General features: G+C 41.7%; 1 protein-coding gene across 1 annotated transcript; it reads right to left on the bottom strand.

Annotated features, from left to right (window-relative positions):
- On the bottom strand, nt 1-26,912 carry LOC110521823 (protein O-linked-mannose beta-1,2-N-acetylglucosaminyltransferase 1). Its single transcript, XM_021599715.2, has 21 exons — nt 26,744-26,912; nt 23,460-23,721; nt 23,243-23,345; nt 22,937-23,052; nt 22,632-22,697; nt 21,876-21,989; nt 21,540-21,657; nt 20,081-20,179; nt 11,932-12,059; nt 11,736-11,806; nt 11,585-11,660; nt 11,381-11,464; nt 11,107-11,148; nt 10,956-11,014; nt 7,188-7,260; nt 3,309-3,437; nt 3,081-3,206; nt 2,778-2,887; nt 2,378-2,513; nt 1,236-1,345; nt 1-1,006 (listed from the first exon to the last, which is right to left on the bottom strand). The coding sequence occupies exons 2-21, from the start codon at nt 23,577-23,579 to the stop codon at nt 925-927; spliced, it is 1,962 nt and encodes a 653-aa protein (XP_021455390.1). The 5' UTR covers nt 23,580-23,721; nt 26,744-26,912; the 3' UTR covers nt 1-924.

Below are 26,912 nucleotides of genomic sequence, written 5' to 3'. Positions count from 1 at the left end.
TATTAAAAATCTGATTAAAAATAAAACATTTCAACCACTTGTTGGTTGATATACTGGCAAGTGAAATAAATAAACATAAGTTAAAATGTATTCAGGATTGACAAAGCACTTAAAATAAAATAAAAATACAATATTTTCTGGTTGGGCAAGTTTCATCGGAAGCCACTTATTTATCCGGGTGTGTCCCCACAAAGCTGGGGGTGAGATTTGAGTGTCAATTATCCTCCCTCTCCTTTTCATCCAGTTTGTTTCTTCCATACATCATCCAACCGTCGTAAAAGAGACGCATCAAAGATGCAGTAAATGTTAACGGATCCCTTTTGTACTCCATTCCTGGTCCAGCCTCTGTCCCCTCTCCTCTTCTCAGAGAATTCACAGGTAGAGTGTCAGTAAGTGGCATAGCTATATACGTAACCATTTGGACGGAATCCTGTGGCACAGCCTAATACGGTCAATCTCCCACTTCGTCAAAAACCTTCTTCTAGTGAACCTCCACACAGTGAAAGACCAATGATGATCAGTGGTGCAGTCCAGTCAGTATCTGACCACCACCATAAAAACACCACTTCCAAGAAGCCTTGCTGTCTGTGGTAAGGCCAGGAGGGTGATGTTGGTAGTAGGGTAAGGGTGCAGGCGTTAAGGCCAGGCTAGAGAGAGCGTTGGGCTACTCCACCTTTTACACTATTTTGAAACCGGTTTCAAAAGAGACTATTTTTAGTGTAAAGAAACGGATCTGGCGCCAAATCTGACCTCAGGAATCAAGATTCTCAAGCTACCTCAGTAGGCAGTGTGGATCACTTCTACACCACATACCCCCCTGTTGTTGTAGTGTAAAGAAAATGGCTCTCTGACGCCCCAAGCCTCTGCAAGAATTACCATAATACCAGTCGAGCGCAATGTGAAAGGGTGTGTGGTGGTGTTGGGCTAACGCTGCTCCATGGGAGCTCCCTCTTCTTTGGGCGGAGGCTCTAGGTGGATGGGTGTAACGTTCACTGGCTTCTTCACACTGACCAAAGTGAAGACAGAAGAAAAAAATATAGATATTAGCGGTGGAAATAAGTTGGATTGGGATTCTGTTCTGGTTCAAAAAAAAAGTTTAGTTGAGTATACATTGTCATTCTATTGTGAAGTACTGCAATTTGTTCTTAACTGACTTGTCGAGTTAAATAAAATGTTGAATAAAATGTGCCGAGGGGTCTTAACCATAACCACAGTGACACACTATAATAACTTACGAGTATGGCGAGATAGGAACGGCCACAACCAGGACATGGTTCCTCTTCCTGAAGAGCCTCCACATGCCGTTGTGGTACCCTCTCACATCCAGATCCCACACATGGAGACACTGAGGAGGACAGCACACACGTTAGTCCGCAAAAAAAAAAAGTTCTCATGTGACAACAAATCAGCAACAGTTTGATACAGATTCAGTTTAAGGTGAAAAACCTTGACTTTTTTTCGTTACGTTACAGCCTCATTCTGAAATGGATTACATTTTATTTTCGTCATCAATATATACACACACACAAGACCCCTTAATGACAAAGCAAAAACAGGTTTGTAGACATAAAAAACTGATCACATTTACATACATTTTCAGACCCTTTACTCAGTACTTTGTTGAAGTACCTTTGGCAGAGATTAGAGCCTCAAGTGTTCCTGGGTAGTACGCTACAAGCTTGGCACAACTGTATTTGAGGAGTTTCTCACATTCTCCTCTGCAGATCCTCAAGCTGTCAGCTATTTTCAGGTCTCTCCAGAGATGTTCGATCAGGTTGAAATCCGGGCTCTCAAAGACACTCCTGCATTGTTTTGGCTGTGTGCTTAAAGTCGTTGTCCTGTTGCAATCTGGAGCAGGTTTTCATCAAGGATATCTCTCTATTTTGCCAGAAACTTGGTTCTCATGGTCTGACAGTCTTTTAGGAGCCTTTTGGCAAACTCCAAATGGGCGGTCATGTACCTTTTACTGAGGAGTGGCTTCAGTCTGGCCACTCTACCATAAAGGCCTGATTGGTGAAGTGCTACAGAGATGGTTTTCCTTCTGGAAGGTTCACCCATCTCCACAGAGGAACTCTGGAGCTCTGTCAGAGTGTCCATCTGGTTCTTGGTCACCTCCCTGACCAAGGCCCTTCTCCCCTGATTGCTCAGTTTGGCAAGGTGGCCAGCTCAAGGAAGAGGCTTGGATTGCAAACTGTAGGACCTTATATACACAGGTGTGTGCCTTTCCAAATCATGTCTAATCAATTGAATTGACCACAGGTGGACTCCAATCAAGTAGAAACATCTCATCTGAATACTTTCCGAAGGCACTGTCTATTGAAATGTGAAGAGCTTGTCTCTATATCTCCCATCCCCCTTAATTCCCCTCCCCCTCTACCTTGGCAAGCTCAGTCCAGGTGGATGTGTCAGTCTCCAGCTCCATCTTGATGTACATGACATAGGTCTTCCCCTCTGTATCAGGGATGAACAAGTCCTCACATGGGTTCTTACTGTGGTCCAGTACATCAGCCTCCCTGAGCACAACACAGAATAACACACATGTTAGTCACTGAAAAGTTTTCCCTATGATTTTTTTCACAGCAGTGGTGACAAGGGTACTTTGCTGTGTACTTTGCTACTAGCGTCAGCGCAGACATGCTAGCTGTTCCCATAGACTTAGTTATTGAGGCAACGACTATCCATTTGAAAGCAAATCTCGGTGGAAATATATATTTTTAAAACCCACACATGCGCACACAGCTTAATTTGTGGACTATATCTGATACATGCTCACTCACTTAAGTAAGTTCTGAATCTCCAGCTCGTAGGCATCTTTCTTCAAGCCGTCAACATTCTTCAGCTGGACATTAGGAACCGTGTTGAGCCTGTGCTTCTTGAAATACACTTCCTAGAGAGGATAAATTAGGAAGAAACACTCAAATGCAAGACAGGTCAAACCCATAACCAGCTTATGAAAACCCACTGAGAAAATGTCAGTATCCTGATTCATCATCAAGTTCACTTTAAAATGGATACCAGCCTGAGCAGATGGCATGAAAGGCTATACCATAGTATTCTAGTAGTGAAGAAGAGGGCCTTACGTGGAAGTAGCCGTTCATGTTGAGTCCGATGATGCCAAAGTGGTAGGAGCGGGACACGTCAGGGATGATACACTCTCTGCCTTTCCTCTGTTCTGGCATACGCATCCACATGTCCCAGTCCCACAGCTACACGCACGCGTTGTCATGATCACACAGAGAAAATATTAACTATCAGTTTTGGAAACACTGCACGCACGCATATACACACAGACACACACACGCTAGTACCTTCTCAGGCGTGGGCCACTTGGGCTCCAGTTCGTCTTTGTAGAGACTCTTCTTCAGCACCCAGCCCAGGCCTGGCATACTCTCCACTCTGTAGAGGAGAGCTGGGTCCTCTGCGGTGTGCTCATAACCCTGCATAGCAGATATTAAAAACTACATAAAACACAATTTCCACACATTACAGTAATATATGCCAATTCCCAGACGCTTTTATCCAAAGCAACTTAGTGTCATGCGTGCAGGGCCAGCTCAAGGCATAAGCGAAATAAGCGGTGTCTGCATGCTTCCCAGCCAACAGTTTGGAAGAGTTTGTGCATATATTGGGACATTTCGTGACGTTTTTGTTCATTTTGGACTTTGGTGTGGGTTTTAAGGCTGTTCGGGCACAATACATTTTTTCTAGAGGAAAGTCGAAGTGCGGACCCGAAGTCTACGCCCCTTCGTCAGTGATTGGCCAAGAGTAGTGATTCTTCAATAAAGTCTTTGTTGTCATTCATTGAGAGACTCATTTTCATGCAAAGTTTTTCATTGAGAAATACTGCACCAAACAGCTTAGTTAGATGTAAAAATATGCAACTAGGATCCTCTGCTAAAACATACAAATTAATGACATTTGAGTTATTTTAGATTGACTAATTTGAGGAAATTTTTATTTTTTCAAGCGGTCTATTAAGGGAGTATGTCAGCACACTCGTTGGTTCGGCTCGCCGCCAGCCAAATGGGGCCCTGTCCTCCATGGGCCCCCCATTGATTTTTGTTAGTCATTCTCACTCAGATATCACATTAACGTGGCACAAGTCATGGCAAAATGTGTAGAATTGTAACTTTAAAAAGGCCCCCACCAGAGGGCAATTCCACCCCTATTTCTACATGATTACTGTCCAAAAGAGGAAATTCTCGTTTAGGTTCCACCTCCCGAAGAATGACGAAGCCTGCTAATACATATTCACGAATTGGGGGTGGGAATGTTCTGTTGATTTCCAGGTGGTATAGATAAATCACAAGTAGGGCCCTGACAGCTGTCAGTGTATTTAGCTAGCATGCTAACCTTATTCATAAGATTAGCCAGCTGGCTACAGTTGGTTCTGGAGCTGGATTTGTCATAAGCAATTAGGGAAATGTTCACCAGATGGATAGGGGAAACCAGTATCTTTCACTTTGCCATCTATTGTTATAGCCAAAGTCCTGGCATATTTCATAAATTGTGGCTCTGAATCCACCATAGAAATAGAAAAAGTAATATGGATAGTCTTAACTATTGAACGATTTGGACTAGTGTCGCGATGTTCTACATTGTAGTGAACACGGTGCCACCTTCAGTAGGCTGCTGGCAGGCTATTCAGCTGCGCTATAGCAGTGATAAGTCAGCCTGTGCTCATGGCATGGTTCTCACAGCTAGGGGAAGTCAAATCATAGGCTACAATGACTTTGCTCATGATGCACGCCGCAAATGATATGTAAAACCACCCAGTTTATAATACAGGATAAACACTAGCTGCACCAATCAAAAGCAGTGAAGCGTGGTCAAAACCATTCATCTTGGGGTGGTGGGGGGAGCGGCGTTCCAAAATGCAATCAAGTTACATGCAAGTTTACCATTTTTAAAATGGTCATATACACTAAGTGTACAAAACATTAAGAACACCTTCCTAATATTGAGTTGCGCACCTGGTCAGTCTATGACACGGAAAGAAATCGATTTTTAAATGTTTTTTTTTTTTTTTTTAAGATTCTATACTTAGTGTATATAAACTCAGCAAAAATAGAAACGTTCTCTCACTGTCAACTGCGCTTATTTTCAGCAAACTTAACATGTGTAAATATTTGTATGAACATAACAAGATTCAACAACAGACTAACTGAACAAGATCCACAGACGTGGCAGAAATTGAATAATGTGTCCCTGAACAAAGGGGCGGGGGGGTAAAAATTAAAAGTACCAGTCAGTATCTGGTGTAGCCGCCAGCTGCATTAAGTACTGCAGTGCATCTTCTCCTCATGGACTGCACCACATTTGCCTGTTCTTGCTGTGAGATGTTACCTCACTCTTCCACCTAGGCACCTGCAAGTTCCCGGACACTTCTGGGAACTTCACCCTCCGTTCCAACAGGTCCCAGACGTGCTCAATGGGACTGAGATCCGGGATATTCGCTGGCCATGCTAGAACACTGACATTCCTGTCTTGCAGGAAATCACGCACAGAACGAGCAGTATGGCTAGTGGCATTGTCATGCTGGAGGGTCATGTCAGGATGAGCCTGCAGGAAGGGTACCACATAAGGGAGTCTTCCCTGCAATGCACAACGTTGAGATTGCCTGCAATGACAACAAGCTCTGTCCAATGATGCCGTGACACACCGCCCCAGAGGACAGGCCTCGGTGTAACGCTTATTCCTTCGACAATAAACGCGAATCCGACCACCACCCCTGGTGAGACAAAACCGCGACTCACCAGTGAAGATCATTTTTTGCCTGTCCTGTTTGGGCCAGAGACGGTGTGTTTGTTCCCATAGGCAACATTGTTGCCGGTGATGTCTAGTGAGGACCTGCCTTACAACAGACCTACAAACCCTCAGTCCAGCCTTTCTCAGACTATTGCGGACAGTCTGAGCACTGATGGAGGGATTGTGCGTTCCCTGGTGTAACTCGGGCAGTTGTTGTTGCCATCCTGTACCTGTCCCGCAGGTGTGATGTTCAGATGTACCGATCCTGTGCAGGTGATGTTACACGTGGTCTGCCACTGCGAGGACGATCAGCTATCCATCCTGTCTCCCTATAGCTTAGGCGTCTCACAGTACGGACATTGCAATGTATTGGCCTGGCCACATCTGCAGTCCTCATGCCTCTTTGTAGCATGCCTAAGGCACGTTCACGCAGATGAGCAGGGACACTTGGCATCTTTCTTTTGGTGTTTTTCAGAGTCCGTAGAAAGGCCTTTTTAGTGTCCTAAGTTTTCATACCTGTGACCTTATTTGCCTACCGTCTAAGCTGCTAGTGTCTTAACGACCGTTCCACAGGTGCATGTTCATTAATTGCTTATGGTTCATTGAACAAGCATGGTAAACAGAGTTTAAACCCTTTACAATAAAGATCTGTGAAGTTATTTGGATTTTTATGAATTATCTTTAAAAAGACAGGGTCCTAAAAAAGGGATGTTTCTTTTTTTACTGAGTTAATATTTTTATACGGACTGGCTCAAATTTAAGTGAAACTTGACAAATGAACCAATGGATTATGATAATTTCCTGGTAAAAAAATGGAGGTGCAAAAACATAAATGTAATTTGCTCCCTATCTCAGGCAGCCAAGTGCAGGCTATGGGAAAAGCTGTTTGGCTCAGCCAATCTTTATCTATTATATTGCTCAGCTCAGTCGCAACTTGAGAAAGAACTTTGCAGGTGTTTCTGATTAATAAACAATGCCATGCTGGTGGGTGGTAACATTCAAATAAAACCCAGCTCAGAAAAGAAAGAGACTGAAAAGTATTAGCACGTCATATAGGGGAAACACACGGCATTGGCACTGAAAATATCACTTCGGGATTTCCCATTTCAACTCCAAATACAGTATATCATACTAAAACAATGACTTGACTTAAATGGTTGTGCAACATCATTGGTAAGCTATTGGCATCGTCTTTCAGCTGAAAAAAAGTGAAATTCTACTCGTGGGCATTTAAAACAAATGTTCTCTGTATGGTGAAAATGTGTAGAATTGCAGGAAATTTACTTTAAAAACGTAAATGTCTCTGTCCGTCATCAAGACGAGCCACAAATGTTGAGGTGGCGGGCCCCCTAACCCACTAGCCATGCTCTACCAACTGAGCTACAGCAACGAAAGGAAAACGTTTAAAGTGTGGAAAGTATCGAGAGGAGGACACTGACCTGGTCGTTCCAGGCCGAGATGCAGTATAAGCTGTCGTCCTCGTTGAGCAGATGGACGGTCTGGCTCAGGAAACTGGACAGGAACAACAACCATAACATGTCACCAACCATTGTCTTATTTCAGATGTCGCGTCGATTCCGCCTGCACTGATCTGTCACATTGATTGAGGGACAAGAGTCGCATAGATGTCTTCATGCTGGGGATGAATAAAGTTGATCCAAGTCTATGATTCCCTACCACAAATACATTCCATTCCAGTATGGGACAGTTGAACCATCTCTACCAGCTCTTCCGAAGAGCATGTTTGCGAGGTTAAACAAGCATTGAATTCAGTTGGCCCCATACTCCAAATGTTTGTCAGCCATTTCTCATTAGTTAACGGAGGACAGAGCTGGAGAAGTAGCACATGTTCAACAGTTAATACATTTAAGGATTGGGGCACACAAAGGAGAGAGAGATTTAGTAAAGCAGGAAGCATGTGGATCTACTGCCCCCTTTTGGTCAATAATGGTCATATTCATTCTAAAGCACATACTCAGCTACATTAAACTCACTGACAAACTTCCAATGATCTTTGTGCTGAGATTGAAGTCTCGCTCTCTCTCGCTCCCTCTCACCTGAGTGTACTACACATTAAGAACACCTTCCTAATATTGAGTTGCGCCTCACCCCTCAGAACAGCCTCAAATCGTTGTGGGCAAAGACTCTAAAAGGTGTTGAAAGCGGGTCTGAATACTTATGTAAATTAACTTTCACTTACTTGTATTCTTTATATATTTGCAAACATTTCTGAACCTGTTCTTGCTTTGTCATTATGGGTTATTGTGCGTAGCTTGATGAGCAATTTGTATTTAAAAAAAAAAAATATATATATATATATATATATATATATATATATATATATATATATATATATATATATATATATATATATATATATATATATATATATATATATATATATATATATATATATATATATATATATATTTTTTTTTAAGGCTGTAACATAAAAAAAAGGGGGAAATTCTTAGGGCCTGAATAAAAGTATTCAGACTCCAGTTTTTCCACATTTTACTGCATTACAGCCTTATTAAAAAATGGATGTAGTTTTCCCCCTCATTCTATACAGTACCCCATTACGACAAAGCAAAAACAGGTTTGTTGAAATGTTAAAATATTTATACAATTTTGAACTGATATCACATTTACATAAGTATTCAGAACCTTTACTCAGTATTTGTTGAAACACCTTTGGCAGCGATTACAGCCTTGAGGCTTCTTGGGTATGACGCTAAAAGCTTGGCACACGTGTATTTGGGGAGTTTCTCGCATTCTTCTCTGCAGATCCTCTCAAGCTCTGTCAGGTTGCACAGCTATTTTCAGGTCTCTCCAGAGATGTTTGTTCGGGTTCCAGACCGGGCTCTGGCTGGACCACTCAAGGACATTCAGAGACTTGTCCCGAAGCCACTCCTATGTTGTTTTGACTGTGTGCTTAGGGTCGTTGTCCTGTTGGAAGGTAAACCTTCACCCCAGTCGGAGGTACTGAGCCCTCTGGAGCAGGTTTTAGTCAAGGATCGCTCTGTACTTTGCCCCGTTCATCTTTCCCTTGGTCCTGTCTCGTCTCCCAGTTCCTGCCACTGAAAAACATCCCCACAGTATGATGCTGCCACCACCATGGTGGTGACAGGTTTCCTGCAGACGTGACACTTGACACTCAGGCCTAAGAGTTCAATCTTGGTTTCATCCGACCAGAGAATCTTGTTTCTCATGGTCAGAGTCCTTTAGGAGCCTTTTGGCAAAGTCTAAGCGGGCGGTCATGTGCCTTTTACAGAGGAGTGGCTTCCGTCTGGCCACTCTACCATAAAGGCCTGATAGGTGGAGTGCTGCAGAGATGGGAGAACCTTCCAGTAGGACAACCATCTCCACAGAGGACCTCTTGAGCTCTATCACAAGTGACCATTGGGTTCTTGCTCACCTCCCTGACCATGGCCCTTCTCCCCTGATTGCTCAGTTTGGCTGGGTTAGGGTTCTAGGAAGAGTCTTGGTGGTTCCAAACTTATTCTATTTAAGAATGATGGAGGCCACTGTGTTATTGGGGACCTTCAAAGCTGCAGAAATGTTTTGGTACCCTTCCCCAGATCTGTGCCTCAACACAATCCTGTCATCTCAGAGCTCTACGGACAATTCCTTCAACCTCATGGCTTGGTTTTTGCTCTGACAAACACTATCAACTGTAGGACCTTATATAGAGAGATGTTTGCCTTTCCAAATCATGTCCAATCAATTGAATTTAGCACAAGTTGTAGAAACATCAAGGACAATCAATGGAAACAGGATCCACTGGAGCTCAATAGCAAAGTCTGAATAATTAAGTATGGTTTTTTTATAAATTTGCCAAAATAAAATAAAACCTGTTTTCACTTTGTCATTATCGGGTATTGTGTGTAGATTGATGAGGAAATGATCAATTTTAGACTAATGCTGTAACATAACAAAATGTGGAGTAGGGAAGGGGTCTGAATACTTTCTCGAATGCACTGTATATACACATGTAAAGTGTTGGTCCCATGTTTCATGAGCTGCTATAAAAGATCCCAGAAATGTTCCATACACACAAAAAGCTGCCCTCTCAAATGCTGTGCTTACATCCATCCCTGTTAGTGAGCATTTCTCCTTTGCCAAGATAATCCATCCACATGACAGGTGTGGCATATCGAGAAACTCATTTAACAGCACGATTACACAGGTGCACCTGTGCAGTTGTCACACAACAATGCCACAGATGTCAAGTTGAGGGAGCGTGCATTGGCATGCTGACTGCATCATGAATGCTCATTTCTATTCCATAAGCTGCCTCCAATGTAATTTTAGAGAATTTGGCAGTACGTCCAACCGGCCCCACAACCGCAGACCATGTGTAACCAAGCCAGCCCAGGAACTCCACATCTGGCTTCTTCAGCTGCGGGATTGTCTGAGACCAGCCACCCGGACAGCTGATGAAACTGTGGGTTTTCACAACCGAAGAACCTCTGCACAAACTCAGAAACCGTCTCAGGAAAGCTCATCTGCGTGCTCATCGTCCTACCCAGGGTCTTGACCGTGGCGTTGTAACTGACTTCAGTGGGTAAATACTCACCTCCGATGGCCACTGGCACACTGGAGAAGTGTGTTCTTCACGGATGAATTCCGGTTTCAACTGTACAGGGCAGATGGCATCGTGTAGGCGAGGGGTTTGCTGATGTCAACGTTTTGAACAGAGTGACCCATGTTGCTATGTGTTTATGGTATTGGCAGGCATAAACTACAAACAACGAACACAATTGCATTTTATAGATGGAAATTTGAATGCACAGAGATACCGTGATGAAATCCTGAGGCCCATTGTCGTGCCACTCATCCACCGCCACCGCCTCATGTTTCAGCATGATAATGTACGGCCCCATGTCGCAAGGATCTGTACACAATTCCTGCAAGCTGAAAATGTCCCATTTCTTCCACAACCTGCATACTCACCAGACATGTCACCCATTGAGTATGTTTGGGACGCTCTGAAGCGACATGAACAACACTGTGATCCAGTTCCCACCAATATCCAGCAACTTCGCACAGCAGTCGAAGAGGAGTGGGACAACATTCCACAATTAACAGCCCGATCAAACTATGGTTTTCTGATCTTCGTCCCTACTTTATTTTTTTAAAGGTATCTGTGATTCCCAGTCATGTGAAATCCAAATCCATTCAATCTAAAACTACAGAGATCTTACCTGAAGAAATCTATGGAGATATCTAGGTCTTCCTCCAGGACTATGGCAAAGTCGGCATCCTGCAAATCAATCACAAATCGACCACAATGGCAGAAATCAACCACAACCATAATAACCTGGATTTGGTGGACAGAAAGGTGAAAATACTCACTGGGTGTAGGTTGAAGGTTGCAGTGAGACTGGCTTTGTAGTGCTGAAAGGAGAGAGCAGACAGATGTATAGAGGTGGTAAGGAGTGGGTGATGGTTGCCAAAACACTGGTGTGCATTACAACACAACATTGCCTTTGATTGTCTCATTTGTTGGTGTTTGACAAAATAAGTGACTTCTAGTTGACTAATGACTGTGTGACTGACTCCGTTTCAGCTGGTCTGTGATGGAGGCTGCTCGGAGTGTGATGAGTGAGTTGGCTGACAGACATCTCACCTGTGATACTCTGGCATTCTTGATGCTGATGGGAGTGTGTTGAACCCCCTTCAGTCCAAACAGCTCCACCACATCCATGGGCTCCTGTACGAACACACACATGCACGCAAGCACACACATACAGCTTTAAGCGCAATAAATGAAATACCATACAGTTGAGAAGATGGTTGAGGAGGGTGAAGATAAAGAGAAGGAACTCCGTACCTCATAGTATCCATCGATGAAGACTGTGACCATCTGTGGGTTGACCCCCTGGGCCGAGAGCAGAGACCTCAGCATCCTAACATGGAGAAGAAAGAGCTGGTCGTAACCCTACTTCCAGACTTGTCCCTTTCCATCAGAATCACAGTCATACCTGTACAGATAGTTAGGTCTGTTCCCAGCGATGACCGCCACAGGAACATTGAACACATTGTTGTTGGGGAGCTAGAGAAAGGAGGGGGAGGGGGGACAAGCTTGAGTTCAATCATCCAGACGGGCCCTTATAAAAAATATTTAAAAAGTAGTGCACTAAATCGGGAATAGGGTGCCATTTGGGACGTGGGCCTTACTGGGTCTGGGTTGAACTCAATGGGGGCCGGGTCCTTGCAGCTACAGATGCTGCCGTAGCCCTCCACCTTACTGCAGAAGAGTTTCCTCCTCCTGTTCAGCTCTGTGTCAGCCCAATGGCACTCTGCATCTGCAGGGGGAGAGAGAGGAGAATGATACCCAATTAATTACAATTCACTGACACATTTCATTTTTATTTTTTCCCCCCACAAGGGAACTTCGAGTGTGGCATTCAGTATAAAAACACACACGACAAGTAGAAGGAGTTGAGATGGTGGTTGACATGGTGCAGGAGCATAAAACCACCTGACAATGCATAGTGAAAGTATACACAACCCTTGCAGTCTTCCCATTTTTCTGCCTCAAATTATTATTTTTTTTAACCGATCTACACAACCTAGTCCACACTTTCAAAGTAAAAGACAAAATATTGAAAATGAATCTTCATAAAAAATGAAGATGTATTGATTGCATTTGCCTTCAACACCCAAGTTAATACTTTGTGGAAGCGCCTTTGGCAGCCATTTACAGCTGTAAATCACTTTGAATAAGACTACCAACCTCGCACAACTCTTAGAGAAACACAAATCAATTGTTTTTCTCAAAATTGCTCAAGCTCAGTAAACTTGGTTGGGAATCATTGACGGACAGCAATATCATTTTTTTTAAAAATGATTTTCAAGCAGATTAAACTAGGACTGAGAATGCACCTTTCTGGAACACTCACCACCTCTTGGAAAGCCATTCTGGTGTGCCTTTGGTATTAACATTTGTCATTGTCCAGCTGAAAACCTAACCCCGGGATAGTGTCAATTTTCCAGAAGACTACAGCAGGTTTTCCTCTAACTTTTCTAACTGGGCTTTGCTCCTCATATTTATTTTGATCCTGACAAACTTCCCAGTCCCTTGCTGGTGACAAGAATACCCATAATATGATGCTGCCACCACAATACTTAAAGATACAGAGGATCAACAACAATGCATTCACGCCACATTACTGGCATGTATGATAAAGTGAAAATAAGTTAGGTTCTAAATCGGGGGGGGGGGGGGGGGGGGGGCAAAGTACGACCCCAATGTTTTTTAGCCCTTTTTTCGTCCAATTTCGTGGTATCCAATTGGTAGTTACAGTCTTGTCCCATCGCTGCAACTCCTGTACGGACTCGGGAGAGGCGAAGGTCGAGAGCCGTGCGTCCTAAGAAACACGACCCAGCCAAGCCGCACTGCTTCTTGACAATGCCTGCTTAACCCGGAAGCCAGCCGCACCAATGTTCGGAGGAAACACCGTACACCTGGCGACCGTGTCAGCATGCATGCGCCCGGCCCGCCACAGGAGTCGCTAAAGCGCGACGGGACAATCTAACCCAGACGACGCTGGGCCAATTGTGTGCCGCCTCATGCGTCTCCCGGTCACGGCCAGCTGTGACACAGCCTGGGATCGAACCTGGGTCTGTAGTGATGCGGTGCCATAGACCGCTGCGTAACTCAGGAGTCCTCCGCAAATTGTTTTTAACAAACAATTAATCCCCTAAAAAAATGCGCCCCTCCATTGAATTTCTTAATCCCAATGTGGCCCTCGAGCCAAAAGGTTTGCCCACCCCTGTTCTAAATATACACCATTTCCAGGCTTTCATAATCAAATAAAGTAGACCGCTCACAATTCTTAATCATTACACAACTGTTCTAATTTCAATCATCCTCTTCACCCTCAACATTCAGATCAGTCTGTTAACTCGAAATAACAACGACAAGGTTCCAGTTTAACTAAGTTTACTATACTGTATGAACACACTACAATGTAGCCATTCCACTCAAGGCTAGGTCCATCAACAACCAAACTTCCTGCGCAGGCGCACTCTTGACAGAGTGATAGCCCCGTAATAACAGAAATATAGGGATACTTAAAACATGAACTTAACAGAATCAAATTCAATCACCCTCATCATTCAGTTCATTGAAGTCACATGCACCATTATCAGTTCTGGTTTCTATCACCCATTCATCCATTGAAGACAAAATAGCATATTTTATTAAGTTACTAGTTTTTGCTTCGTAGTCAGAGCAATGCTGCCGCGCGAGTGGTCATGTGCTGAACACATTGTCAGCACGGATATTCTTGGAAAAAGTTACATTTGGAAATGGAGCTGCACCTCTAGAATTTTGCGATATTTGACGAAGGTAAGTGTCAGAGCAAATTCTGCAGTTTCTTTCTGATACTATATAGAAATCAAAATGTTTTACCTGCATGTGATTTGAAAAAGTTATGCTCCTTTCCCTGCATCTGTCAATTACAAGACGCACCTCTCTCTTCATGTACAATTTGACAACTGATAATATTGTCACTCATCAGATTGTCAATTTAATCTCATCTATAGGCCAACCATTTGTGTGTGAAATTTGTGTCGGTATAGTTTAGGTCAGTGGAGTCTGCTGATGGGAGGATAATGGCTGGAATGGAGCAAAAAAATGGAATGGCATCAATACATGGAAACCATGTGTTTGCTGTATTTAATATCATTCCCCCTATTCCGCAACAGCCATTACCACGTCCTCCCCAATTAAGGTGCCACCAACCTCATGTGGTTTAGGTGTAGTTTCGATGGGCCGGCTGCGCAGGCTGACTGGCATCGTTTGTTTCCTGCTCATCAACTTGGATAGAGTGATGGATATGTTTTGCAATATTCTAAAAGGCCTACTGCAACACGTAGTGTGTGTGTGTCCCTTACAATAAATGTGATTAGCAAGAGAGTTACAGTAAATAAAACAGTCCATTAACAGCTTATTTTCATAACGTAAAGCAGAACGATATCAAATCAGCAAGACACGTGGTCAAATTATTTGCTGCTGATAAATAACACAATCATGACACTAAATCTAAATCAAATCAAAGAAAAAGCCATATCTCAGACTGGCCAATAAAAAGAAAAGATTAAGATGGGCAAAAGAACACAGACACTGGAATTCTGCCTAGAAGGCCAGCATCCCGGAGTCACCTCTTCACTGTTGACGTTGAGACTGGTATTTTGCGGGTACTATTTGAAAGAAGCTGCCAGTTGAAGACTTGTCAAATTTGAGAAACAGACACCTCACAACAATGTACTTGTCCTCTTGCTCAGTTGTGCACCGGGGCCTCCCACTCCTCTGTATTCTGGTTAGAGCCAGTTTGCGCTATTCTGTGAAGGGAGTAGTACACAGCGTTGTACGAGATCTTCAATTTCTTGGCAATTTATCACATGGAATAGCCTTCATTTCTCAGAACAAGAATAGACTGACAAGTTTCAAAAGAAAGTATTTGTTTCTGGCCATTTTGAGTCTGTAATCGAACCCACAAATTCTGATGCTCCAGATACTCAACTAGTCTAAAGAAGGACAGTTTTATTGCTTCTTTAAATCAGAACAACAGTCTTCAGCTGTGCTAACATAATTGCAAAAGGGTTTTCTAATGATCAATTAGCCTTTTAAAATGATAAACTTGGATTAGCTAACAACGTCCTATTGGAACACAGGAGTGATGGTTTGATTTGGATCTCTTTTAGTCCCCATTTGGACAAATCAAATTTCCATATGACACACTATTACAAACATACATAATGACCCAATAAATACTCAATCTACTATAGTCCCACAACATTTCTATGCATTATTTTTAAATTGTTTTAAAATAATGTTTAAATGTATATCTTGAAAGGTTTCTGGTTTGCTCAGTGAATTTATTCAATTTCTTTACTGCTCTCAATCAATGTTATTTTGCCTATTTCTCTTTTCTGTCTGGATAACGCATAGATGGTGGGCAATATATTCCTAGTATTTACAGAATGTCTGCCTCTTACCAACTGAATACCGTTGTGAATAGAACTTGTCCGTAAATTATGTATATTATGAAATAAAATAAGCATGTTTTTTTCAATTATCTTATCGATTGATGACCAACCAAGAACATTGCGCATGACTGCAACAGAAGAACCATATCGCCACCTTAAAACAATCCTTGGCTGCTTTGTTCTGTGCATTCTGCAGCCTCCTAACTTCACTTGATGATGCATTTCACCAGACCACAACAATAGTTCACCTGACTCTCAATTAATGCTTGTGTTATTTGCTGAATAATTTTTACTGGTAAATATTTAGCTATCCTTCTGATTATGCATGCTGTTTTAATATATATATATATTTTTTTACATAGATTAGTTATTTGAGACGACCATGATAAGCAGTTGTCTAGCTGCACTCCCAATAGTTTGGTTTCTGCCACTTCTTCAATTTGTACTTAATTGTATCCCAAGCTGTTTTGGCATTTTCCTAGTGGAACAGACCAACATAACTTTGGTTTTCTTGGTGTTTAAAGCAAGTTTGTTTTGGCAAACCCACTCCCTAATATTCTCCAAATCTCCTTGTAAAGCTTGCTGTACCTGTTGAACCGATTGTCTTGCTGCATAAATTGTAGTATCATCTGCAAATATAGTAGCTTGAGTTTCAGCTAAGGCATAGGGAAGGTCGTTGGTATATATTAAATAGTGGCCCAAGGCAGCTGCCCTGCGGTATTCCACAGTTTAACACGAGGGGAAGAAAATGAACCATTGATATAAGTGGACTGTTTCCTGTCAGTTAGATATGACTGCTACCTCCTTAAAAACATAATGCATTAATTTTGTCAAAATTATTTCATGATCCACTAAATCAAATGCTGCACTGAAATCTAAAAATAGTACACCCACAAACTTTCCATTATCCATAGTATTGAGCCACTGGTCAGTCATGTCAACCAATGCAGTGGTAGTGGAATGTTTTTTGCGATACGCATGCTGATTGGCTGTAATCAGATCATTCTTTTCCATGTACTCCCATATTTGTCTACTCACAATACCCTCCAATATTTTACTGAGTGTAGGGAGTAGACTACTTGGTCGACTATTGGCAGGAGTAATGGGTTCTTTGCAGTCTTTCGGAATAGGGGACAGTTTCGCATGCTTCCATACATTTGCAAACATCCACTTTTCCAGTGATCAATTAAATATGCATCTCAGTGGAACAGCAATCTGGGGAGCAGCACAGTGAAGCAAAAAATTGTCCATAAGACCATAACCTGTAGATTTATAATCAGGTAATTACTTCAAAAGGTGTGTGCACCATGTGCAGACTAAAAGAGCAGGTCTTGTTGCTCATAATATGATCATCAATCCATTGGACAATAGCTTGTTTGGATGAATGTATGTTTACATTGTTGCTCAGTAAATTAATTTTCTTTGTAAAAAAATCTGCAAAATGATTGGCAATATCAACTGGTTTTGTTATTATTATCCCGTCAACCTCCACACTAGATGGGCATGATGAGATAGTTAAGGGCTTACTTGGTACATCTGTGTTCCATACCTTTTTAGAATCAATTTTACAACCAATAAAACTACTTTTTTTCCCTTTTGATTCAATTTAACTGCATAATTAAGTAATGTTCTATAATTCTGTTCATCAATTTCTAATGTTGACTTGGCTGCTAAGACTTTTGCCATATTTCTTTGAGAAAAAGCCTCACCCAGTTCATCATCAATCCATGGAGATGGACGAGCACCAACTGTACTCTTTCATATCGGGGCATGATGGTCCATTACCTCCATGAGCAAATCAATAAAACATTGTGTAGCGTGATTTAAATCATCCTCTAGATAAATCAGCAGCCAAATCATTTAGAAATAGCTCATGATTAAATATTTTAAAATTTCTCTTGACCACAATCCTTGGGGGTTTCTTTGGAACCTTGGTGTTCAAGGTTATGGTCACAATATTATGGTCTATCCAGCCCACTGGCATTGATCTGGCTTTTAAGCATTGCAATGGTATATTACAGAAAATCAGATCAATGCATGTGTCTGAACAATGACCCAACTTAATTGATGATCTAGTAGTATCATTAACCATTTGTTTCAAACCACAGTTCTTGGTATATCTCATCAATGTTGTTCTAAATGTATATTAAAATCACCCAAGATAAATACATCTCTGTTGCTATCTGTGGCCTGGTGAAACCCAGTACATAAGTTATCCAGATAGACCACCTAGCTCTAAGGTGTCATATACACACATCCTACCAATATGGGTGCCTGGTGAGACAGATGTACTTGAGCCCATAGTGCCTCTACTTGACAAACACGAAGGTCATCCCTTCTCTTAAAAAGGTATATGATTTTGAATGTTCAGTGCTACACCCCCACCATTCCTATCTCTTCTCAGTAGACCATATGCATGAATGTTAATTTGCCCATCATTTACAGATGCATCTAAATGTGTTTTGTTCAAAGCCAAAATATGACCAAGTTAAAAACCTCATGTATTTTGTTAGGAAGGCTACATACATTAACCTGAGCTATATGCAACCCTTTCCTTGTCAAGTGGAGATCAATAGAGGATGTATCTGTTATAGTTGAAGTTGTCATGATACACAACACACAAACTCAAATTTGAACATTAAATTAAAATAGCCAGGGAGCTACTCCAGAGTCCTGATACAATTGCCCGTTGACATAAAGTTTATCCATCACCATGGAGACTCGTTGATTCAGGCAACGCTTTTCCTTCATGGGATATCGTTTTTTTTTTTCTCCTTTGATCTCGGTGGGGAAGTGATCATTCATTCCAAAATCAGTGTCTCAGTTCTCTGCCCATGTTCTTCGTCATTTCCTTTTGCTTAAATTTGTCAAAACATGCAATAATAGCCCGTGGCCTATTCCCAGAGGCCTTACCTATTCTATGGACTCTGGAGAAAGTGACATTACGCACAACATCGGTGAGCAGTTTTAGTTTAGTTGACATAAAGTCTCGGACTGTGTCCTCACAGCCTCTGCTGTTGTCATTCTCCGGTATCCCAAACAGTTGCATAGTTTAATTGCTGTGGTAGGAAAAAAACTGAGGATGGATCAGCAACATTGTAGTTACTCCACAACACTAACCTAATTGACAGAGAGAAAAGGAAGCCAGTACAGAATAAAAATATTCCAAAACATGCATCCTGTTTTCAACGCGGCACTAAAGTAATACCGCAAAACATGTGGCAAAGCAATTCACTTTTTGTCCTGAATACAAAGTGTTATATTTGGGGAAAATCCAAAACATTACAGAGTAGCACTCTCCATATTTGCAAGCATGGTGATGGCTGCATCATACTATGGGTATGCTTGTAATCGTTAAGGACTGGGGAGTTTTTCAGGATAAAATAAACCTAATGGGGGCAAAATCCAAGAGGAAAACCTGGTTCAGCCTGCTTTGCTGTATTTTAATCTCACTTTGTAACAACAAAATGAGGAAAAAGACATGGGGTGTGAATACTACTCTACCTCAATTACCTCGTACCCCTGTACATCGACTCGGTACTGGTACCCCATGTATATAGCCAAGTTATCGTTACTCATTGTATATTTGTCGGGTTATTATTTTTCTCAGCATTGTTGGGAAGGGCACACAACTAAGTATTTCACCATTAGTCTACACCTGTTTACAAAGCGTGACAAATACAATTTGATTTGAAAACCTAACTCAAGAATAGTTTTATTTTTCAGAGAGACAATTACATACATTTTAATGCCAAAGACAGACCACAATGACTTTCCAAGAGCTGGTGAGACGTTCCTGAATGCTCCAGTCTCAGCCCTGACTTAAATCTGCTTGAAGATTAGAGACCAGGTTTGAATATTGCTGTCCATCAAAGATTCCCAACCATATTTACTGAGTTTGAGCCATTTTTGACAAAAACAATTGATATACATTGACTTAAGAATAGTGCAAGGTTGGTAGACTCTTATTCAAAATTATTCCGTTTTTAAAAGAAGCTTCCACCAATTATGAACTATGGGGAGAGAAGACATATGCAATCAACACATCTTGATTATTCATATGGAAAATGTTATATTATTTTGCTTTCACTTTGAAAGTATGGAGTAGGGTGTGAAGATCAGTAGAACAAAATTCGAATGTAATCCCTTTTAAGATATATTTTTAAGGCAGCAAAATGTGAAGACTGCACAAGGGTTGTGTAGACTTTCACTAGCGACTGTATATTTAAGATCATTTCTCTTAATAGCTGCAGATAAAGGATGATTGGTCATTTGTGAGCGTGGAGCAAGGTGAGGAGGGAGATGAGATGATGGGAGGCTAGGTAGGTACCTTCAGAAGCAGTGAGCTGCACCTCAGTCTTCAGCAGAACAGGATCTCCCCAGGTGGACAGGGCTGGGGACTTGGAGTGTTTCTCACCATACAACTGACCTGAAAACAAACATCCCAAGCAGCTCATCGTCAACACACCCACACCACATGACACGCAAATGGACAAAAACCTAGGATAAAACGATAAGAAAAATGTCATAACGTTTCACAATGCAGCTGCGCTGCTGCCAGCAGCGGTTTGGGTCTCACAGTACATCCCTTTCAGATGGATCAGCATTGCACCTGTACAACCATTACTGTTGTAATGGTAGTACAGGTAGCCTAGAGGTTAGAACGTTGGGCCAGTAACCGAAAGGTTGCTGGATCAAAACCCCAAGCTGACAAGGTAAACATTGGTCGTTCTTCCCCTGAACAAGGCAGTTAACACACTGTTCCCTGGTAGGACGTCACTGTAAATACGAATTTGTTCTTAACTGACTTGCCTAGTTAAAGGTTCAATTATTATTATAAAAAAATAATAATAATACCATTACTGTACCTCAATTCCACCTCACAAAGTTTGCATTTACTTCTCAAAGTATTGCCATACAGGAAATCACTGCGGTCGCTTGCTTTTCTCTGGCATTTTTCCAACTTAAAGACAATGACGTAGCGGTGGAGTCCATACTCCTGGTGTCGACTCCCATTTCTGAATATCAAGATTCGATTCCGCTAGGAATTAGCACAGCAACTAATCAAACGCTTGCATATTTTATAGCGAAGTAGCGAGGGACGGAGAGAGAGGGGAGGGGCACAGTACAGGCAGGTCGGCCACCAGGCAGAGTCAGGACCGTGCACTAGGCCCATCTTCAATACATTAAAAAAAAAAGCTGTATTTCGCAATGCAATATGCTGCAATTTCACACAACTTCAGTAAAGCAGGGCTTATCATCAATGAATAGCTTAGGATATTCCACATGCAACAGACCAAAGACTGAACACACTCACATTATTATTTGAAGAGAAAGAGCAGGCCAGCCAGCGCGTGGGAGAGGGAGGAGGGGGGCAGGCAGAAATAATTACTCTATTCCTTGCAATGTCAAGGTATGCCTTGCAAATTCACCAAAAGTAGCCTTATGTTCGCTTCTTCCTCTCTGGTTTTATTTAAATTACAACTTTCCCCAGGCCTTTATAGCCGGTAATCAAGTTAGGCTATAACACGGAAAATAATATGTTTTGTGATAACTGCACTGATTTACATTTTGTGGGGGAAAAAACAAGTCTTTGGTTAGGGATTTTTCTTAACGTAAAGATCCCAATTTCATTTAAACGTTTTAACATTTAAAACGTTCACACCCCTAGCAGTAACTGTAATTTGTGTGAAAATGGATCTCTCTGTGTGTGTGTGTGTGTGTGTGTGTGTGTGTGTGTGTGTGTGTGTGTGTGTGTTTCAAGAGTGAGTGAACATCTGTTCCTATACCTCCTTTCTTCACCACCAAGGTCCACATGTCTCTCCAGCTGAGGTTGAGGCCCGCCTGGCTCCCAAGCCCCTTCAGCAAGTTTTTAGCAGACTCTTTCAGGTGGAACGTCCCCTCATCCTAAAGGTAAACAATACAACACAAACAGACAGGCACAAAACACTGCGTCGTCAGGCTAAATTATTAGCCTTAGTCTACATTAGCCCATTGAGTGCTTCAAGTGTATTGCATGCAAATACAATAGCTTTGATGCAAGTCACTACTGGTGCATCAAGAACTAGCTTATTACTATAGTATATACACACGCAAAACCGGAAGGGAGTTAGTGAGTGACTCACCTTGATGGTGAAAATGAGGACCCTGCCACGCGTCACCATGTTGAGGAAGAGGATCATGGCCTCGTCCTCATGGGGAGAGTAGGTGTCAAATATCCTCTTGGCCATCACATGGCCCTGCACACACACAAGAAAGTGACATTTATGCTGCAGACCAACAAATAGACGTTGTCTAGAGAGGAGAGGTTGGTTTAGCAATAGGGCGATTCCACAGTAACAAACTGAGACACGATTTCTCACTTTAAAATGTTTAACTATAAAACAATGACTGCAAAGTTAAGCCATACAACTCTATGCACAAGCACTACTTTTAACCATTTCCACTGAACATCTGACAAAAACACATTTACTTGGAGAACAGTGCAAATGAAAAGTTTGGTAACTGAATGACGGCACAAACAGCCCAAACCATTCCCGTAACAAACTTTGTATCTTAACTGTTCCTCAAGTAAACGTGTTTCAGCAAAACGTGGGAATTGTTCAAAGTAGACCTTGTGCATACAGTTGTGTGGTTTGTTTCACTTTGCAGTGATTGGTTTTTGTTTGACATTTTAAAGTGAAAAACCTGAGTCTCAGTATCACTCTTACCATGGAATTGCCTACTATCAAGACTAGTAGTTTCATCTCACTATGTCGTCGACATGTTCATGAATGCTTGAAAAACAAAAGGCTAAATTGAAACACTGCTCACAAGTGCAGAGGGAAAAAAACATCAGTTTCGGTGTGTCTCTAGGTGAAGAGTCAAAAACGCTTACTCACTGTAGCCTGGTTGAGGACTATCACGTGAATGCCTCGGCCCTGCTCCCGCATTTCATCCTCCAACACCTGGAGAGGGACACACAGACAACACAATATCAATAGTTACATCATAAATCACACTATGAAACCCAGTTTATAGGACACACATCAACAATAAGCCAGATTCACACTAGAGCCAGATTGCACTGGCTCAGACCTTTCTTCATTCAAATTCATTGTCTTTTCCAGAAAAGTGGAGTTCAGCTGGGTTTGGCTCAGTAGTGTGAAAAGGGTAGGCTTATAGTGAAATGCCTACAAGTACTCACAGTGGTGCCGTCCACTGCCACATAGACTTTGGAGCGGCTGGAGTACACCTCAATGTCCAGGACCTTCCTACCGCTTGCCGTCTTCCGCGGGGTCTCCATGTTGGGCAGGGCGTCGTCTTTAAACGAGCATGGGAAAGTTCAGCCATTTTGAATTGTGGAAAGTTGCTTCATAAGTTGACGTAACATTGCTCAGCAGTACGAATTCCATTGATCAACAACTTTGTTAGGCTATAGTAAGTGAGAAACAGCTTTTGACATCGAAAATGGAAAAGTGTGAAACAAATGGAAGAATTGACAAGAACTCACCATACTCCTGCACTGCCTCTTCCTCATTGGCTACTCTTCTTGTGTCTAAGATTAATTTTATATTTACAATGACTGTGACCAGCAGAAATAGAACCGCTCCAGCCTGCACAGAGGAAAAAGTCAAGTTGATTTCTCAAAAATACCTCAAAATGTAGGGTAACCAAAAGTGACAGTGAATGGTAGCTGAACTGGCAAAACAACATGTATCTGGGTTCACCTGGCAGCCTCTGCGGAGAGCTCGCTTGTTAGTTAATTTGTACTTCCAGGTGAGATAGAGGCTCCGTTGCTGGCGAGGGATGAACGGTTTTGCTCGAGGATTCGGTGTCCAGGTGTCCATACCTGACTGTGGCACGAGACTGCAAACCCTCGCCACCTCCTACTGCTGAGCACGTTACAACAATAACGCATATGCCTACACAGCATCCAGTCCAAGCTGATGACCAGTTGCAGTGACCAATTAGCTGCAATCACATCGTCATCTTGAAAGCAGAGAGAGCAGAAGTTGAAGAATGCGGTAGCTAGCTAGTTTATGTGCACAGTTAGCAAATGGTAGCATAACAACAAATGTTTGATTGTGCAAAATAAATATCCCATTAATGTTAATAAACATAACATAGCTACTAATGTGTTATACTACTAGCCAACACAAAGATAATTCAAGTGAACTAATGAAGGATATAAAAAAAAAAAGGAAATATTTATTATAATTGTTTTTTTTGTTTTTTTAAACACCACCACAGGTTCATCACGCCCATAAATACTGTATTTGGCTAGCTAGGAGGTCTTAACAATGTCTTTGCTAGCAAAACTAACAAAGATGTCACTTTCCTATGGTAATGAAAAAACCTTTAAAATAAAAAACTGTATTTCAAAATATTGCAAGATGGCCAACTCATTGAAAATATATTACATTTTAATCAGTGTTGAAGAATGCAAGAAGGAATTTATGATTCAAATAACCAACATCATCGAGAATTGATTATTTGAATCAGCTGTATAGTGCTAGGGCAAAAACCAAAACATGCACCAGGGGATGGAGAGACAGATCTCAAATAATGAGGTGAGAAGTGGTTTAATTTGCATAAAATAATTAGTGTCACAAAAACTTAGCATTCATCTCTAAATATAATGTGCGTCCTTTTCTTTCAGTTTGTGCTGGTGGTTCCCACCTTGGTGCCTTAGTGGATGGCATTGTGCCGATGCCAAATCGCAAGGGTCGCACAGGTCATGCTGGCCTGGCTTTTGGCTTCCACTCCTGGAGCTAGAGCTTCAATGCTGTACCCCACAAAGCCTTATCCCGGACATTGTCTATTAGCTCCTGGCAACAACCTTATAATGCAGGAAAGGCATTTAGAGAACTTCTCTGTGCTGCTCTGTTGAAGTGGACTCAGGTAAATCCTTAATTACCATTACTAGTTGCGTCAAAACATGACAAACAATTTCAAAGACAATGGCTTCCACTAGATGTCAACATTCTTTAGAAATTGTTCAATGTTTTTATTTTTGAAAAATGAAGAAGTAGTCGTATTCTTTCTAAGTGTCACTCAGGTGGACTCTAGTCTTTTGGTGAGCGTGAATGAGAGCGCACGCCGTGTTGTTTTTCTCCGGCATTGGAAACAGTTTATTCCATCTTAAATTGTATCGATTATTTACATTTTAGGGTACCTGCGGTTGGATTAGAAATGTTGTTTCAAATGTTTGGACCAAGTTTCCAGGTATATTATTAGATCCTTTGCAGGCATGTTGGGCGAGTTGGAACCGGTGTATTTCAGAATCAAACGCGCCAAATAAACAGACATTTTTGGGATATAAAGAAGAACTTTATCAAACAAAACGACCATTCATTGTGTAACAGACCTTTGGGATTGCAAAAAGATGAAGACCTTCAAAGGTAAGCGATTTATTTTATCGCCATTTCTGACTGTTTGGTTGGAAAATGTTTTTCATGCTTTTGTATGCGGGGCGCTGTCCTCAGATGGTATGCTTTCACCGTAAAGCCTTTTTTAAATCTGACAAAGTGGCTGGATTAACAAGAAATTAATCTTTAAGCCAATGTATAACACTTGCATTTTTTATGAATGTTTATTATGACTATTTCTGTATTTTGAATTTGGCGCTCTGCAATTTCACAGGATGTTGTCGAGGTGGGTCGCTAGCGAAACGCCTGCGCCAGAAAGGTTAATAATGGTGGTGGGGACAAGGTCGGACAGATCTCCAGGGACCCCAGCCTAAAACCTCACCTGATGGCCAACCAGCGACAACTAAAACACTTCCATCTCCACTTTTACATTGGCACAAATAATTTGTACAAAAAAATAATATATCTTTAACCCAATATGTAATGCATATACAGTGACTTGCATTGTGGCCAATGTAATGGGTGGCATACAAGGTCAGCAACACTACGTATTATTCAGTGCCCCATGAAATAACACTATATATAGTTTCTACAGATCCTAGAGTACTCCCAACCCCACTTTTAGACAGGACTTATTTTTTATGTAGGCCAATATGTAATTTATAGGCCTACAGTTATTTCATTGGACCACTGGAATGGGTGGATTTGAAAGTGCTGCTGGGTATGTAAATCTCAGTCCCCCAAGAAATAACACCATATCTACAGACCCTACCGAGTAATCCCAACCCTACTTTTACATCGGCAGAGTCGTTTTGTTCTCTATAAGCCGATATGTAGTTCATATGCAGCGTATTGCATTGCAGCGTATTGCATTGCAGTGAATGGAGTGAGGGGGAAACAAGGAGTCATCAGCACACTCTATTAAACCCTTTGCCCAACACAATAGACCAATTAAAGTTTTGTAGACTGGAGTAGTTCCAATTACATATATATTTGTATTTTTATTAAAAGTGTATTTATTTACATGACTTTTATTTAACTAGGCAACATATAGCCTTACATAATAGCTTTCAACATACTAGTACTGGTGTACACTTTCTACAGAAATCTGGTATAAATAATACAATATAAAAAATAAAAGTTGCCCATATGTTCCAATAATTTAGCTTTAAAACTATCATTTTGATAACATGGATGGTCCGTCCTTGCATCCATAGCTCGGTCAATTAAGTTGAGAGTGGAACACTTCTCCAGACCCATCCCTTCCCTGTTTCAGTAAAAAACTGTGGGGACTAGGCTTTGTTATTGTTTCAACTTCTGATTGACACTTTTGTTGCAACGCTGTGAAAACAGTTGTATTGCACTAGAGTGGAAAAAAACGATATTGCCAAAGTTTAGCATGTCTTTGTATGGGGACTCTTATTTTGAATAAATATCCGCGATCATCCTGCCAGAACAATATCCTGCTGCCAGGAGAACGGTAATGAGGTTTTAACAAACCAATGCAGCTAACGTTAGCTGGCTAGCTAACGGTAACAAGAGCAGTCGTTGCTGACTGGTTTTCTGATATGTGTCTATTTGCATAACAACTCAAGTTAAATTGTAGTAGCTATCTAGCTAGCAAGTAATAACTCAACACTTACGCCGGCCGTAGCTTGCAGGACAATCGCTGGAGTTGCTTTTCTGTAAATGGAAGCTGGCTATCTGCTGCCAACTGCTAGACTGACGACTCTCACACTAAATTCTTCCGCTGCTCTGTCGGCCGCTAGTCTCGCAAAGCACCCTGATCCTGCGAGCTTTAGTGACGTGAGG

This window comes from Oncorhynchus mykiss, chromosome 30 (assembly GCF_013265735.2).
Source record: "Oncorhynchus mykiss isolate Arlee chromosome 30, USDA_OmykA_1.1, whole genome shotgun sequence".
Classification (NCBI taxonomy): Eukaryota; Metazoa; Chordata; class Actinopteri; order Salmoniformes; family Salmonidae; genus Oncorhynchus; species Oncorhynchus mykiss.
Note: the sequence above shows the minus strand (reverse complement) of the source record. Positions and strands in the feature narration are given on the sequence as shown.

Coding starts and splice junctions, on each gene's coding strand:
- LOC110521823 (XM_021599715.2), bottom strand. CDS start 23,579: ATGGACACCTGGACACCGAATCCTCGAGCAAAACCGTTCATCCCTCGC. Junction 22,698..22,936: donor TGGCAGTGGACGGCACCACT/GTGAGTACTTGT, acceptor GTCCCTCTCCAG/GTGTTGGAGGATGAAATGCG. Junction 11,807..11,931: donor TTGAGTTCAACCCAGACCCA/GTAAGGCCCACG, acceptor TCCTTTCTCTAG/CTCCCCAACAACAATGTGTT.